Raw genomic sequence first — 12,287 nt, 5'->3', positions numbered from 1 at the left:
ATTAGGGCTCCTGTGTTCCAGTCAAGGAAAATAGAACTGCATGCTAATGACCAACTCTTTGCCCAGATTTCAACAAACCTTGATCAAAAGTAACCAAAAAATTAGGAAGGTGAACGGGATAGAATTGGAATTTCATATGAAATAGGAATGGAGTAGCTGTTCACAACTAATTGGAGCACACAATGAAGGGGAGTGGTAGAGGATATCAGAGAAAAGAGAGAAAAGAGAGAAAAGAGAGAAAAGAGAGAAAAGAGAGAAAAGAGAGAAAAGAGAGAAAAGAGAGAAAAGAGAGAAAAGAGACAAAAGAGAGATAGATCCTCGCCTCCAAGATACCTCATGGTCAACCACCAATAGCTGAGACCGCCTCGGCAGGACTCAAAGCCTTCTTGTAAGGCTGTCCTTCTCCAGGTTCCCCATAGGCGCTATTGTAGGTATAGTCTTTCGGCCAGCCTCCACTGAAACCACACACTAGAGCCATGGTCGAATATATGCACTGTAGATGATGTTAGCAATGTGATGTGGCTAAGAGGAGTAAAACCGTACCTGTGTCCATCCATAACCAGGAGTGCATGATGAAGGCCGAGCTAAACCATCCACCATATCACAGACCGGCAAATTCCATCGCATCATCTGCCAAGTAGGAATATCCGGGCCGGATGTCTGGGGAACCCAGTTGAAGTAGCTATCCGTCTTGATCTTGGCCATCCATTCGTTTGACGTTCTGGCTACAAGATAGGCAGACCGGGCGATGTCATAGGCATTGAACCCATAGTCAGCCTGTAGATTTTCAATTCCTTTAGGGCGAATGAGCTTCTTGGAATACACCTCAGACACTTGCATCTGTTGGAGTCAGAGTCAGTACCAATGATTCACTATGCAGATCACGAGTAGGGAGGGGAATCATACAAAAAGGAAGGCACTGCCGTCTGGATTGCACCACAGCATGTCCGTAAGATCGGAATCTGGTTCGAAATCTCCGTCTTCGTCGCATGGATGGTAATGTTTCGGGTTCTTGGCGTAGTTGGCTTCCTTGATGGATGTGTTGTCAATCCTGAGAATAAAGATTTTGTCCTTCGCCCACAGCATATTGATCAAAGGAGCAGCAATGAACTTTTTAAGGTCAGCTGCCGGCGGCACAGAGGCACTTGTTTCGCGAAGGATATCGCTCGAGGCAAAATTGCCCGTCAGCAGAATACGCGGGATAGACGTGGGCTGAGTGACCCAATTGGCATCGGCTGGGGGCACTTGATGGAAGTATTCGTCGAAGAAGTTGCCTAGGCCCTGGAATGTACCGTCCATGATATCACTCGCCTTGTCGCCGAGATCTGCATACGTGGAGAACTCAAGCATGGCTTGGTTGACTGAAGCCAGGGAGCCGACGGCACCGGCTCCAATAGTCATTGCTCCTCCGGCAATGCCTGCCATAGGGCCTAGCATGAAAGCACCAAATATGCTTGCCAGTCCAGCGCCGATAGTCGCTCCCGAGTCTGCACCAAAAGTGGTTTCTTCATCACTTGTCTTTGAGTACTTTGTGACCAGCCCAGCGGTCTTGAAGCTCATGCTACCCCAGGCCAACTCCATTCTGTTCTTGATGAGCACGAAATATTGTGCCAAGTTGAGCATGGCATGAAGAGCCTGTACCCTGTATACGTTACCATCCTCACACTTCAGCTGCTCGTCTAAATTCTCAATCTCGCAATTATTACTGAGACTGATGCATGCAGGTTAGCGACAGTAATGACCTTGAGACGAAAGAAAACGTACTTGGGACAGTTCCAGATGTATTTCTTTTCGCTTGCATTGTCTTCCTTTTTGGTTCCCTTGAATGAAGCAAATGTCTGGACAATGCTTCCCTCCCACTTGAAATCGGTTGAGAGAGCAAGCTTTTGATACCAACCGGCTCTGATTTCAAGAAGTTAGATTTAGTGTAGACTGGTAAATTTGAACCAAGACATACGTGGTAACCAACCAATTTCCAGCATCAGTTTCATCCCACAGCTTTTTGGTCGGATAACCGAGATCATTGCATATGCGGTGGTTGAGACTGTCGTCATCAACGGGCCAATGTTCACTATTGTCCATTAGTGGGGTTACAGATTGCAATGTAGTCCGAACATACTAATAACCATCGGGAGCTGCGTCCGTTGGCTTGGGAGTTGGCGTCGGGATGGGAACGGTGCCTGTGGCTATAGGTTGATCAGGAGCCGTGTATGCGGGTAGATTGGGATTCGTAGACGGGTCGACGTCATCTACAGCTGAGCTATCACTCCCAGGGCATGTGTTGAACCAGGTGTATGCCTAAGATGATGAGTGGCTGCCATTGTGATGACTAGATCAGTAAACTCACGATGTTGGTTCGGGGGATGATATTGTGCATATCAGCACGACCTAACCCTCCGATGTTTGGGAAATATAGATTCGCCTGGTGCTTGGATCAGACAATTTCCTCACGATCGATGAACACTGTACTTACTCCTCGATCTGATCCCTGATACCGAGGCCCATCAAGCAATTCCCACTTCCAACTGGATCCAGCGGTAGGAGTATCACCCATGTTGACCCAGACTTTGGTATCACCATTGAACTTGTCCACCCAGAGGAAGTCAACAGCACCGTCACCTAGAGCTTGATGAGTTCTCTGTTTGACTGGTTAGAATTGTAGAGAGGACATACCGTTTACATCAGCCCATTTGTGATTCGCTCGATCATACCCTTGAGTGCGCTTCACTTGGCCTTTAGCTTCAAAGTCATTTACACCCTTGTTCAGCCATCCAACCGTTCGTCCATCAGGTCTAGTAGTGTTAGTCAGGTGCTATATCAATGGCTTTGTGAGGCTTACTCCATGCACAGGTAGTCTGCACGCCCGTCACCACTACATCTAGTCAGTATCATGTCGAGTGTGAGAGAATGAGAAGACAAACTCGAGATCAGCCATGCTCACACCGATGTCAAATAGCCCAACTCCCCATCCTTCGGTACATTTGACGTCTCCAGTAACGAATCCCTTATAGTCCAAAAAGCCACTGCCAATCTCGTCGTTCCAGTGGTTGATCCACACCTCTGCGGCACCAGTTTCACGGTTGACGGCCCAAACATCGCACTGAAGCTTATTAGATGATGCAGTCAAAAGATTCCCAGCTCGTATCTGACACGTACCTTGCCGTCACCATCAAAATCCGCAAGATGGATTCCCTTTCGTTCTCTGCCTAGGTCGAAGATTTGCGGTCCCTCGGGGACCCAAGTCGGAGGATTGTGAACGTTGCCGTAGAGCAAGCCACGACCATTAGGAGATATCCAGATCTAAAGAGACAGTCAATAACTGAGAAGTTAAATTGTGGACGTCTGAAGAGAAAACTCACATAATCATCTGCGCCTGTGCCTCGCCAGTCACAATAGAAATCGCCATCGCCTGCTCAGTCATGTCAGCTAAGTGGATCAGGAAAAGAGACCTAAGACTCACCCTTCAAGGTAGTCCCTCCTTTTCCGACGTTCTTCCACACGTGGGTATAGTGATTCCAAGTGGGCTTATTTTCCATAGATTCAATCCAGGAATAGTCGGCACCACCTCCTTGCCAAATTTGGCCGAATTTGATTCGATCTCTAGCGCCCTTGACACCCATTCCTGCATGAGTGACACCAATACGACGCCAATCAGGTGCCAGACTCCCTTTTCCCGTGCCACGCTGGTTGATGTACGTGGTGACCTTGCCTTCGTCGTCGAGCCAGAGCCAGTCGGCACGGAAATCTCCATTGATATCGACAAGACGGACACCATCAATGTCACCCATGCCTTTTCCAGTGAAGACTACTCCCAAGTCCTGCCAGTAGCCACCGAACTCACTTGTTGGGGCATCTTTTTGACCTCCGTTTCTCCAGCACTGAATGTCACCGTTTCCTTTGACGAGACAGTAGTCAATACGGCCATCGCCATCGATATCGCCGAGTCGGACATTGGTTTGGGCTAGATCCCCGCCAGGTGCAGCTCTGACTAGACCGATGGACTTGAATTGAGGGGGACTCCCACCCAAATTCATTGATACATACATGGCGCCTTCTCTGCTGATGCAGATGAAGTCATCCAGTCCATCATTGTTGAGGTCACCCCAGTGTACACCTAATTTCACTATTAGAATGCAACCGGAAAAGAGAATCAAATCATATAGGGTGCTCACCTCGCGCAAGACAACCGTCCTTGACGTCAATTTTGACTGGAGCGCCAAATTTGCCGTTGTTGTTATTCGCGAACATGAAGGTGCCTTTGCCGTCCCGAGTCCAGACAAGCTCATCCAAAGCTCCCTCACGGTGAGCACCTCCCTGGTTAACCAGCTGAGCGTAGTGGATACCAGGATGGACATCGTCCTCTTTGTCAGTGATACCAATTTGCATGAGTTGTCCCATAGACACTGAATTATGCTTATAGTCACCATCGTCCCAGCCACTGCCGCGTTGAGTTTGGACCTTTCCATCACCACCGTTTCCACTGCCATACTCTTTCTCACAGGTAGTATCGGTCCAGTCATTCTCCCCAATATCCTTAGGCTTTTGCAAAAGGTCTTTGGACTCAGCTTCCTGGATTGCAGCCCACCACACCGAGGCCATCTTCTCGTATCCAGGCCCGGTTGGATGAGTTCCATCGGGCAGAAGATCTGTATGTTTGATAAAGTCGCTCATCTCAGCCAGAACAATACGGTCATTGTTCTTCTGGCGAGCAGCCACAATGTTGCGGTATTGTTCATTGATTATGACCGAGTTGGCTTGCGCTTTCTCATTGTTGTTAGGTAGAAGTGTCGACAAAATGATGGTTGTTCCAGGAATAGTATCGTACAGACGAGTGAGCATCTGGTTCATCCGGACTCCAGCGTTAGGGACGTCGAAGTTCTGCAGAGCATCATTCGTGCCAGCGCTATAAAAGAACCAGTCAGCATATCCTAAACTCAGCATGTATCAGGTAGCCATACTTGATCAGAATAAGATTTGGAGCCTTCGGGATGCTTCTCTCAGCATATGTGGCCACCTCCTCAATTCGCTTTCCGACCCAACCTTCGTTGTCCTAAAGATGGCATGTCAGGTACCGATCTCGCAAGCTCAATCCATCAACAGTCAACTTACACGATCCTTCATGGTTCCATCCTTGCGGGATCCAACCATATTCACTTCCCATCCGGTATATCGAAGCTGCTTGCGCAGATATATACGGTATCCATTTTCATCCTCCGACCTATAACCGGTAGTGATTGAAGCACCAAGTGGCAAAACACGCAAAGCGAATGGCTTGTCACTGCGAGGTTGTAGCTTTGAGGAACCGAGGAATGCTCGCTGATGGGCTTGATGACTAGTGGATGAAGGGAATGCCAAAGTGACAGCCAGCAGCGTCAGACCGACGATGCAAACCTGCATCATTCGGCGGCGTATGCCGAGGCCTACTTCCATGATTATTATGGAGATTGATCTTTTGGGAAAATGAAAACTCAATAGAATACTGCGCTTGAGGGTCTCATTTATAGTCGTTGGGCGCGACTACGTTATGGGGGCCAAATAGAAAGGAAAAGGACATCCCACGGCCCCCTATCTCCTTTAATCAAACCAAAGACAGAATCCTTCGTAATTAGAATACTATATCTTGGCAGCTGTCGTATCGGGGTCGCCTAGCGGAACTTGTTGGGTGGAGTAGGCGGAGGGCAGTGAAGTGAACATGAGTAGACCTCGTTTAGGGCTAGTTTGCTTAGAGTGGGTTGCGTGCTTCGAAGCCGCGCTGAGATTGTTTCGGTGCCTGGAAGATAGGCAGATCGGTTAGGTACAACAGATTTGGCTATGATTGGTGAGTGAAGTATAGGATCAAATTTTATGCTGTATTGCAAATACCGCCCCGTGGGGCTGAATTTGGGGGTCCAAATCTCCATGGGCTTTTAATAATTTATTTGATCGGAAGACAATTTTGATGAGCCTAGACGTTGCCAGGTCAGGTTCAGTTACCTATTTTGCCGTAGTCTCAATACCTGGAGGCTCCTTTTCTTTCCAGGGGGCTCAGTGACAGCGGAAGTGGTTCCAATTACAGAATATTCAAGGCATATTGAGCTAGTTGCTCAGGGAGAGAGCATTGTATGACAGAGCACACAAATTGGATGATTGTTGTTACTATTTACACTCTTAATTGTTTCTCGAGTCATGATGCTAGGGCACACTCGTCTATACAAGTGGCAAGAAATCGCCCTAAATATCGCTACCCTCAAACGCTTGTAAATACGGTATCTTATTGTAGTTAATTATATTACTGATATCTTGTAAGCGTACAGTCATAGCCATAAGTCCTTTCACATCGCTACTTGTATGTCATCTATATGGTTAACCCACCATTTTGAAATAACTAAAACTTGAGGTACTCTGTGTAGAAACTGCCCTATACTTCATAGCACTATATACGCATCTATAACCTATGTTATATGAGTGGTTTATAGCTGCTATATAGATGGTCTTTTTTTGACGCTAGTTCTGTCTTCAAATACTGACATGTATTGTAAGCTATCACATGATAGCGGTCCTAGACAGAAGTGACTGAGCGCCTCAATGCCTCTTGTTGCGTTGCTCGCTGGGGGCTTATCCATTCACATCTAGTATCCGAGGCTGCCTTCCTTAACACCACCATCAATTAACGATGGCAGAAGTCATATACAACACGGGGCATGCGATGACCCACCTTACGAGCGATGCAGACGGCAATAGACTAGGTGGTTCGACAAGCCGGTCTAGCCACGTCACGCAGGAGACCACCGTCAATGAGGGATCTGATCCCGTCCGCCTGCCTGGAGAAGCCGAGTACCTAACTGGCGCAAAGTATTCGCTCCTCATGCTCACCCTGGCTGGGGCCCTTGTGCTAAGCAGCATAGATATGAACATTGTCGCCACGGCAGTGCCTCGCATTACAGACTACTTCCACACAGTCGCGGATGTCGGATGGTATTCCTCCGCGTTCAGGCTTTGCCAGTGCGCTTTCCAATTTATGTTCGGCAAGGCGTACAAGCTTTTCTCTATCAAGCGCGTCTTCTTGCTTGCCAATGTCATCTCGGTAGCAGGCTCGCTGCTCTGCGGAGCGGCCAATACATCGATAATGCTGATCATTGGGAGGGCGATAGCTGGACTAGGCTCTGCTGGTCTTCTTTCAGGGTGCTTCGTCATCCTTGTACAATCAACACCTCTGCGAAACCGGCCTATGGTCACCGGCGTGATGAGCGCCATCGAAGGCCTGGCTACGCTATCCGCACCACTCCTCGGTGGAGCTATTATGCAGTCACTTGGATGGCGATGGTGCTTTTATATCAATGCGCCTATAGGTGCCACTACACTATTGTTGACGATGTGCTGTTTCTCGGATACGCCGAAACCAAATGATGTTGCCAGTATGACACTAAAGCAGAAGATTTTACAACTCGACCTGGTTAGCAACCTGCTTCTTATCCCCGCGCTGACTGGCCTCTTTCTCGCATTTTCATGGGCTGGTACCAAGCATTCTTGGAACAGTGGCCTAGTGATCGGTCCTCTGGTTGCCTTTGGCGTTCTCATAACAGCATTTATCTACAATCAAAAACGCCGCGGAGATGCGGCTGCCCTCCCTTTACGTATTATGAAGCGCCGCAGCGTCATCGCCGGATTCATCTTCATCATGTGTGGCAACAGCACTGGCAATGTGCTCGAATACTATCTACCTACTTACTATCAAGTCGTCCGTGGATATACTCCCGCCAAGAGCGGCTACATGATGCTGCCTATCATCATCGCTGGAACTATTGGTGCGCTGGTCCACGGCTTCGGGACGAGCGTCCTCGGCTACTACGCGCCATTTATGGTCTTTGCCTCAATTATCATGCCCATTGCCGCAGGCCTAATAACGACTTTCAAAATCAACACTAGCTTTGCGCAACTGATCATATACACCGGTTTCTCAGGTCTTGCCTACGGCATCGGATTCTCAGGGCCGCAGAATGCCGTCCAAACGGTGTTACCCGTAGAGGACGTCCCGCTTGGCACATCTATAATACTTTTTGCACAGTCATTTGGACCAACTGTGGCGGTTGCAGTTGCACAGGTCCTGTTTTTAAATCAGCTCTCGGTCAATCTAAATGGTCTTGTGTCAGGCCTGGGCGGAACAAATATCGAGAACATGGGCCTAACGCAGATTGTGGCGAGCGTACCACCGGCCAAGTCTAGAGATGTTCTTGTTGCAATTGACGAAAGTCTCATCCAGACATGGTATTTGGTGGTTGGGCTGGCGTGTGCGACGATGGTTGGGAGTTTGTTGATAGAATGGCGGTCAGTCAAGTCGAGGCGCGACTAGAACTATTAGAGACTTTGTCTAAGTTCCCCTGGAGCTTGGATATTTGAAACCTTGAATGTTCAAAATACTGCTAGAGACCAAGTTTATGTCATACATGAAATCGTAACCTTCCGTTCATGTATAGGTACTGTCAGAGACACTATTTAAGTTACTGCACTAAAGATACGCTGATTTTGGTACATGTATATTACTCTTCTTGATTTACTAGGTTCAGGCGGAGCCCCTAACTTACGATGGACCCATGGAACGCCATGCAAGTGTTACTCGATGAATCGGCAAGTGTTGAATTTTGAAGCTGTACATCAGAAATTGACGTTAGATGAAAACACACTTGGTTTGTCTATGAGATACATATTTTCCGGTTTTAAAACAAGCATTCGAATACTGTAAGTCGACCTAGTCATCACATTCCAGCCCTAGTAAGTTATCTCTTAGCAGGAGGGTACGTCGTGACTTCACGCAAAGGACTCGGTGCTTCAGCCCACCAACCTTACAGGGTAAATGAGCTTCTCTCGTAAAAATCGACCGAAATTATTTGCAATGTTGGTAGGCCCATCGTGGGTACCATCTAACTACGTATAAACAATGGAAACGGAGTACTAGTCCGTATGTTAGGACCATCTGGCGTGCCGAGGAACTGGCTTCTTAATCTAGACTCTTCCCTAATGCGAACTGGCTCCCCAGAGTAAATATACAGCATCTCTGTACCTGCATTAATGTGAACTACTAGTGGATAGGCTTCTAAAGTTTAAACCCCCTCTGGCTAAGATCAACAATTGAAATTGATTGAACTTGACGTCAGTTTCCCTATTCACTTCAATGGATATACTGCAACTTAACTCCTGCTTACACCCTCGGACATGCTCTCAAAAAGTCCCAATGGCCAAGTCAGCCTCCGAGACTTTAGCGTTAGAAGTGTCTCACATGAGTGACTTGGCTCTACTGTATATTGAGTCATGAACCCCCCACATTGGACCGAAAAATTGCTGGTCTAGTGCAGATATGACCTGACACGGAGACCCGTACACTCGGTACGAAGTATTTTGCATAAAAGTTATGATTTCTCACACTATTTCCATGTCAATAAAAACCCTTCGTGGATATCTGGCCCTCTGCTTGGCAAGTCTTGGCATTCACAGCCATGGCGGTCGTGGCGGTCGTGGCGGCAGCCATCCTCCCCTGACAGCTCACTTGCCGAAGGCTCAACGCATGTAGTGTCGCCATTCTCCCCATTCTTCCGCCATAATCCTTCTTATTCCCTTGCATCTTCATAGTCCGGTCATATTCCATTCTTATCAATAGATTATGAATTGATTACAGTACACCAATCATCTAAGAACCAATCACACAGCGGATCGGATCAGTTTTCTTCATATTTAAGCCTAATCCATGCCCAGGGACGAAGTAACTTATCTATAAGCCTGCAATCATCTTCGTCAAAACTCAAGATACAGGTATGGTCACATATTTCAAGTGGAAATGGCGTGGTGGGTCCGTTTCTGTATTCACATTTCACAGGATTCAGGGGCCCGACTCGCCTTGACATCTCCACCAGGATTCAATGTCAGCTTGCAAACGAAACTAGCCATGAAAGTTAAGACAAGACATTCACATAAGGACAAAGTGCAGACAGGCCCATCACCAACGTCAACTTATTGTCTGGCTATGTACATGTACAGCACCCAGCTGAATACCCGGGCTGATCTTTTCTTTAAGTAAACATCTTGCATGACCACTAGGTTGTAATAGGAAAAGTACTGCAAAGTCGGCCCCCGGGTATTCGACGACCTCAGCTGATGACAATGCTCTCGCATTCCCCAACCTCCCGAAGGCTTAGGTGCTCGACATTTGATCCAAGCCTTAGAAGAATTTGCAGGTGATGTTGGCAAGCATCACGCTTGATAGCCCATCATGACAACCACGACAGTCTCTGCGTCCACCCCCGCATCCAACGTTCCACTGACGACGTTATTCACTCCACCAAGCTCCTGCGACAATTTTTCTTGGGTTTCCTCGGATTGTTTGGGGACTACATGCCAGGGTGTGTATAACATAGTACGCGCGACTGAATCAGAATGTTATCCACCTGGCTGGGCGACCTCAGCGACAACGTTCTCGCCGGGGCTGGTTTGTCCGAGTGGATATTCCATCGCGGCCACTACACTGGCCTCATACGGTGCTGCTAGTAGCGAGACTCGGGCGACATGTTGTCCTAGGTATGCGATCATGATTTCTATCTCTATAAGCAGCTTGCAAACTGACATGAGCTTCTTCGGATGTCTTTTAGTGGCTTCACCGTTGCAACCGCAAGCCCTCTGGCGTGGTACACACCCGAGCCATGTATCAGAACAACTGATGTCCCTACAACTATCACGTTTAAGGTCGTTGGCGTGACACCCACCACTACAACGGCAATCACCTGGTCCAATCCCGTATACCATGCAATGCCAGTCGGTCTTGCGTGGCAGTCGTCGGATACCGTCTCTACATCGGTAGATGTTACGCCCACGACAGCAACAAGTTCCACAACGGCAACTAATTCCGCGGCTGCAACGACAAGTTCAGCGCCTAGCTCGGGGGAAAGTAGTTCAGGTCTCTCGACCGGCGCAAAAGCCGGTGTCGGTGTTGGTGTCTCCGTTGGCGTGATTGCCATCGCCCTTGCTATCGGCGCATTCTTCTGGCTACGGCGGAGGAAGTCCCAGGGGAGTCTCCAGCAGGTTCCCAGTGAATATGCGTCGACGCCAAAGACCTATAGTCATGGAAAACCCACTGAATTGGAGGGTATGTCATCGACCTCTGGGGCAACTGAGTTACCGGCAGACTATCACAGACTGCATGAGCTTAGAGGTTAAGCAGAACGATGAATAGGCTCGAGGATTGAAGGAATGTAGACCATTATACATGTGAACAGAGCGACAGTTGTAGCTCGATAACTGCCATATTAATAATACTCATCGTACGACTGGAACATACCATAACAGTGGATCAGCAGTGGATCAGTGGAGTGATGTGTTGTAGATCTAAACCAGAGGAATATCAGAGAGAGAAGAAGAAAACAATGTTAATTGCTTCTGGGATGTGATATTGGTGCCATTCCAAGACCCTGCAAAATACCGTATCGTGCTGGTAATAAGACTTCTTATTGCATTGTAATTTTGGCCCCCAACGTGTGAGTTTGATCTTCGCTGCATAGCCTCCATGGAGGTAAGTGGAACTCGCGCATCTGCTGTCAGCATCAGCATCCAGGGCTTACATGTATTATTACCAAATTAGTTAGTGTCTAGCTAGCTTCCATAATTTATGCGCTTCATCCTTCCAAGGAACGAATCTTTCACTAGTGCAATTTATTAGTAAACCTTGTAAGGCAGATTGTAGAGAGTCTTGGCATGGACAAACGAACCCAACCTGTTAAGGCTAAAATCAACGACCCACCATGCTATACTATCTTGAGTAAAAGCTTTCAACGTGGTACACAATCAATTTTGTTGAGGTTGCCACCTCGCTTCAATGCGTTTACTATAGAGGTGAAACTATAGTACAAAGCTCCACAGACCCTTGTACTTGCCATATTGGGCGAAGTATCCATTCTAGACAGATGCCTTATATCATTCGAACAGACACTACAACTAAGTTACATCCAAGGCATAATTGGATAGAATGCTCAGAGTAAAAAGGTTGCAAACACATCTATAATTGAAAAAGACCCATAGCAGGATTAATTACCCCTGCCTCGCAGTCTGCGGGTACCTGAGCGGCCCCCGCCAAGAATGATATTAACGACGCCATGGCCTATCACATCTCCTCAAGATCCTTCTGGACAAAAATCACCAGAATATAGTATAGCCGAAACACTGCAGGATTCCCAATAAATAATACATGCAGGCTGCAAATTCAATTGGATCTTCTGCGTGATGCTCCGGCCTATCTCCGACAGCCACATCAGCCTTATTAGCCGCAA

The 12,287-nt window shown here is 47.7% G+C and overlaps 2 protein-coding genes across 2 annotated transcripts; one reads left to right on the top strand and one right to left on the bottom strand.

Annotated features, from left to right (window-relative positions):
• Positions 1-340: 340 nt before the first annotated feature.
• On the bottom strand, positions 341-5,430 carry PENARI_c008G08676 (uncharacterized protein; the record flags this gene model as incomplete). Its single annotated transcript, XM_022631551.1, has 17 exons — positions 341-493; positions 544-840; positions 907-1,711; positions 1,765-1,902; positions 1,958-2,071; positions 2,120-2,298; positions 2,348-2,422; positions 2,474-2,619; positions 2,674-2,792; positions 2,840-2,872; positions 2,922-3,100; positions 3,157-3,300; positions 3,360-3,409; positions 3,461-4,114; positions 4,173-4,903; positions 4,959-5,050; positions 5,110-5,430. The coding sequence occupies 17 exons, from the start codon at positions 5,428-5,430 to the stop codon at positions 341-343; spliced, it is 4,230 nt and encodes a 1,409-aa protein (XP_022488566.1).
• Positions 5,431-6,652: 1,222 nt separating this feature from the next.
• PENARI_c008G11292 (MDR family MFS transporter) lies at positions 6,653-11,174 on the top strand (the record flags this gene model as incomplete). Its single annotated transcript, XM_022631657.1, has 3 exons — positions 6,653-8,244; positions 10,617-11,110; positions 11,170-11,174. 3 exons carry the CDS (start codon positions 6,653-6,655, stop codon positions 11,172-11,174), a joined length of 2,091 nt encoding a protein of 696 aa, XP_022488551.1.
• Positions 11,175-12,287: the final 1,113 nt, after the last annotated feature.

This window comes from Penicillium arizonense (genome assembly GCF_001773325.1).
Source record: "Penicillium arizonense strain CBS 141311 chromosome Unknown PENARI_contig008, whole genome shotgun sequence".
Lineage (NCBI taxonomy): Eukaryota > Fungi > Ascomycota > Eurotiomycetes > Eurotiales > Aspergillaceae > Penicillium > Penicillium arizonense.
The sequence above is the reverse complement of the archived record's forward strand: the minus strand, read 5'-3'. Positions and strand labels throughout refer to the sequence as shown.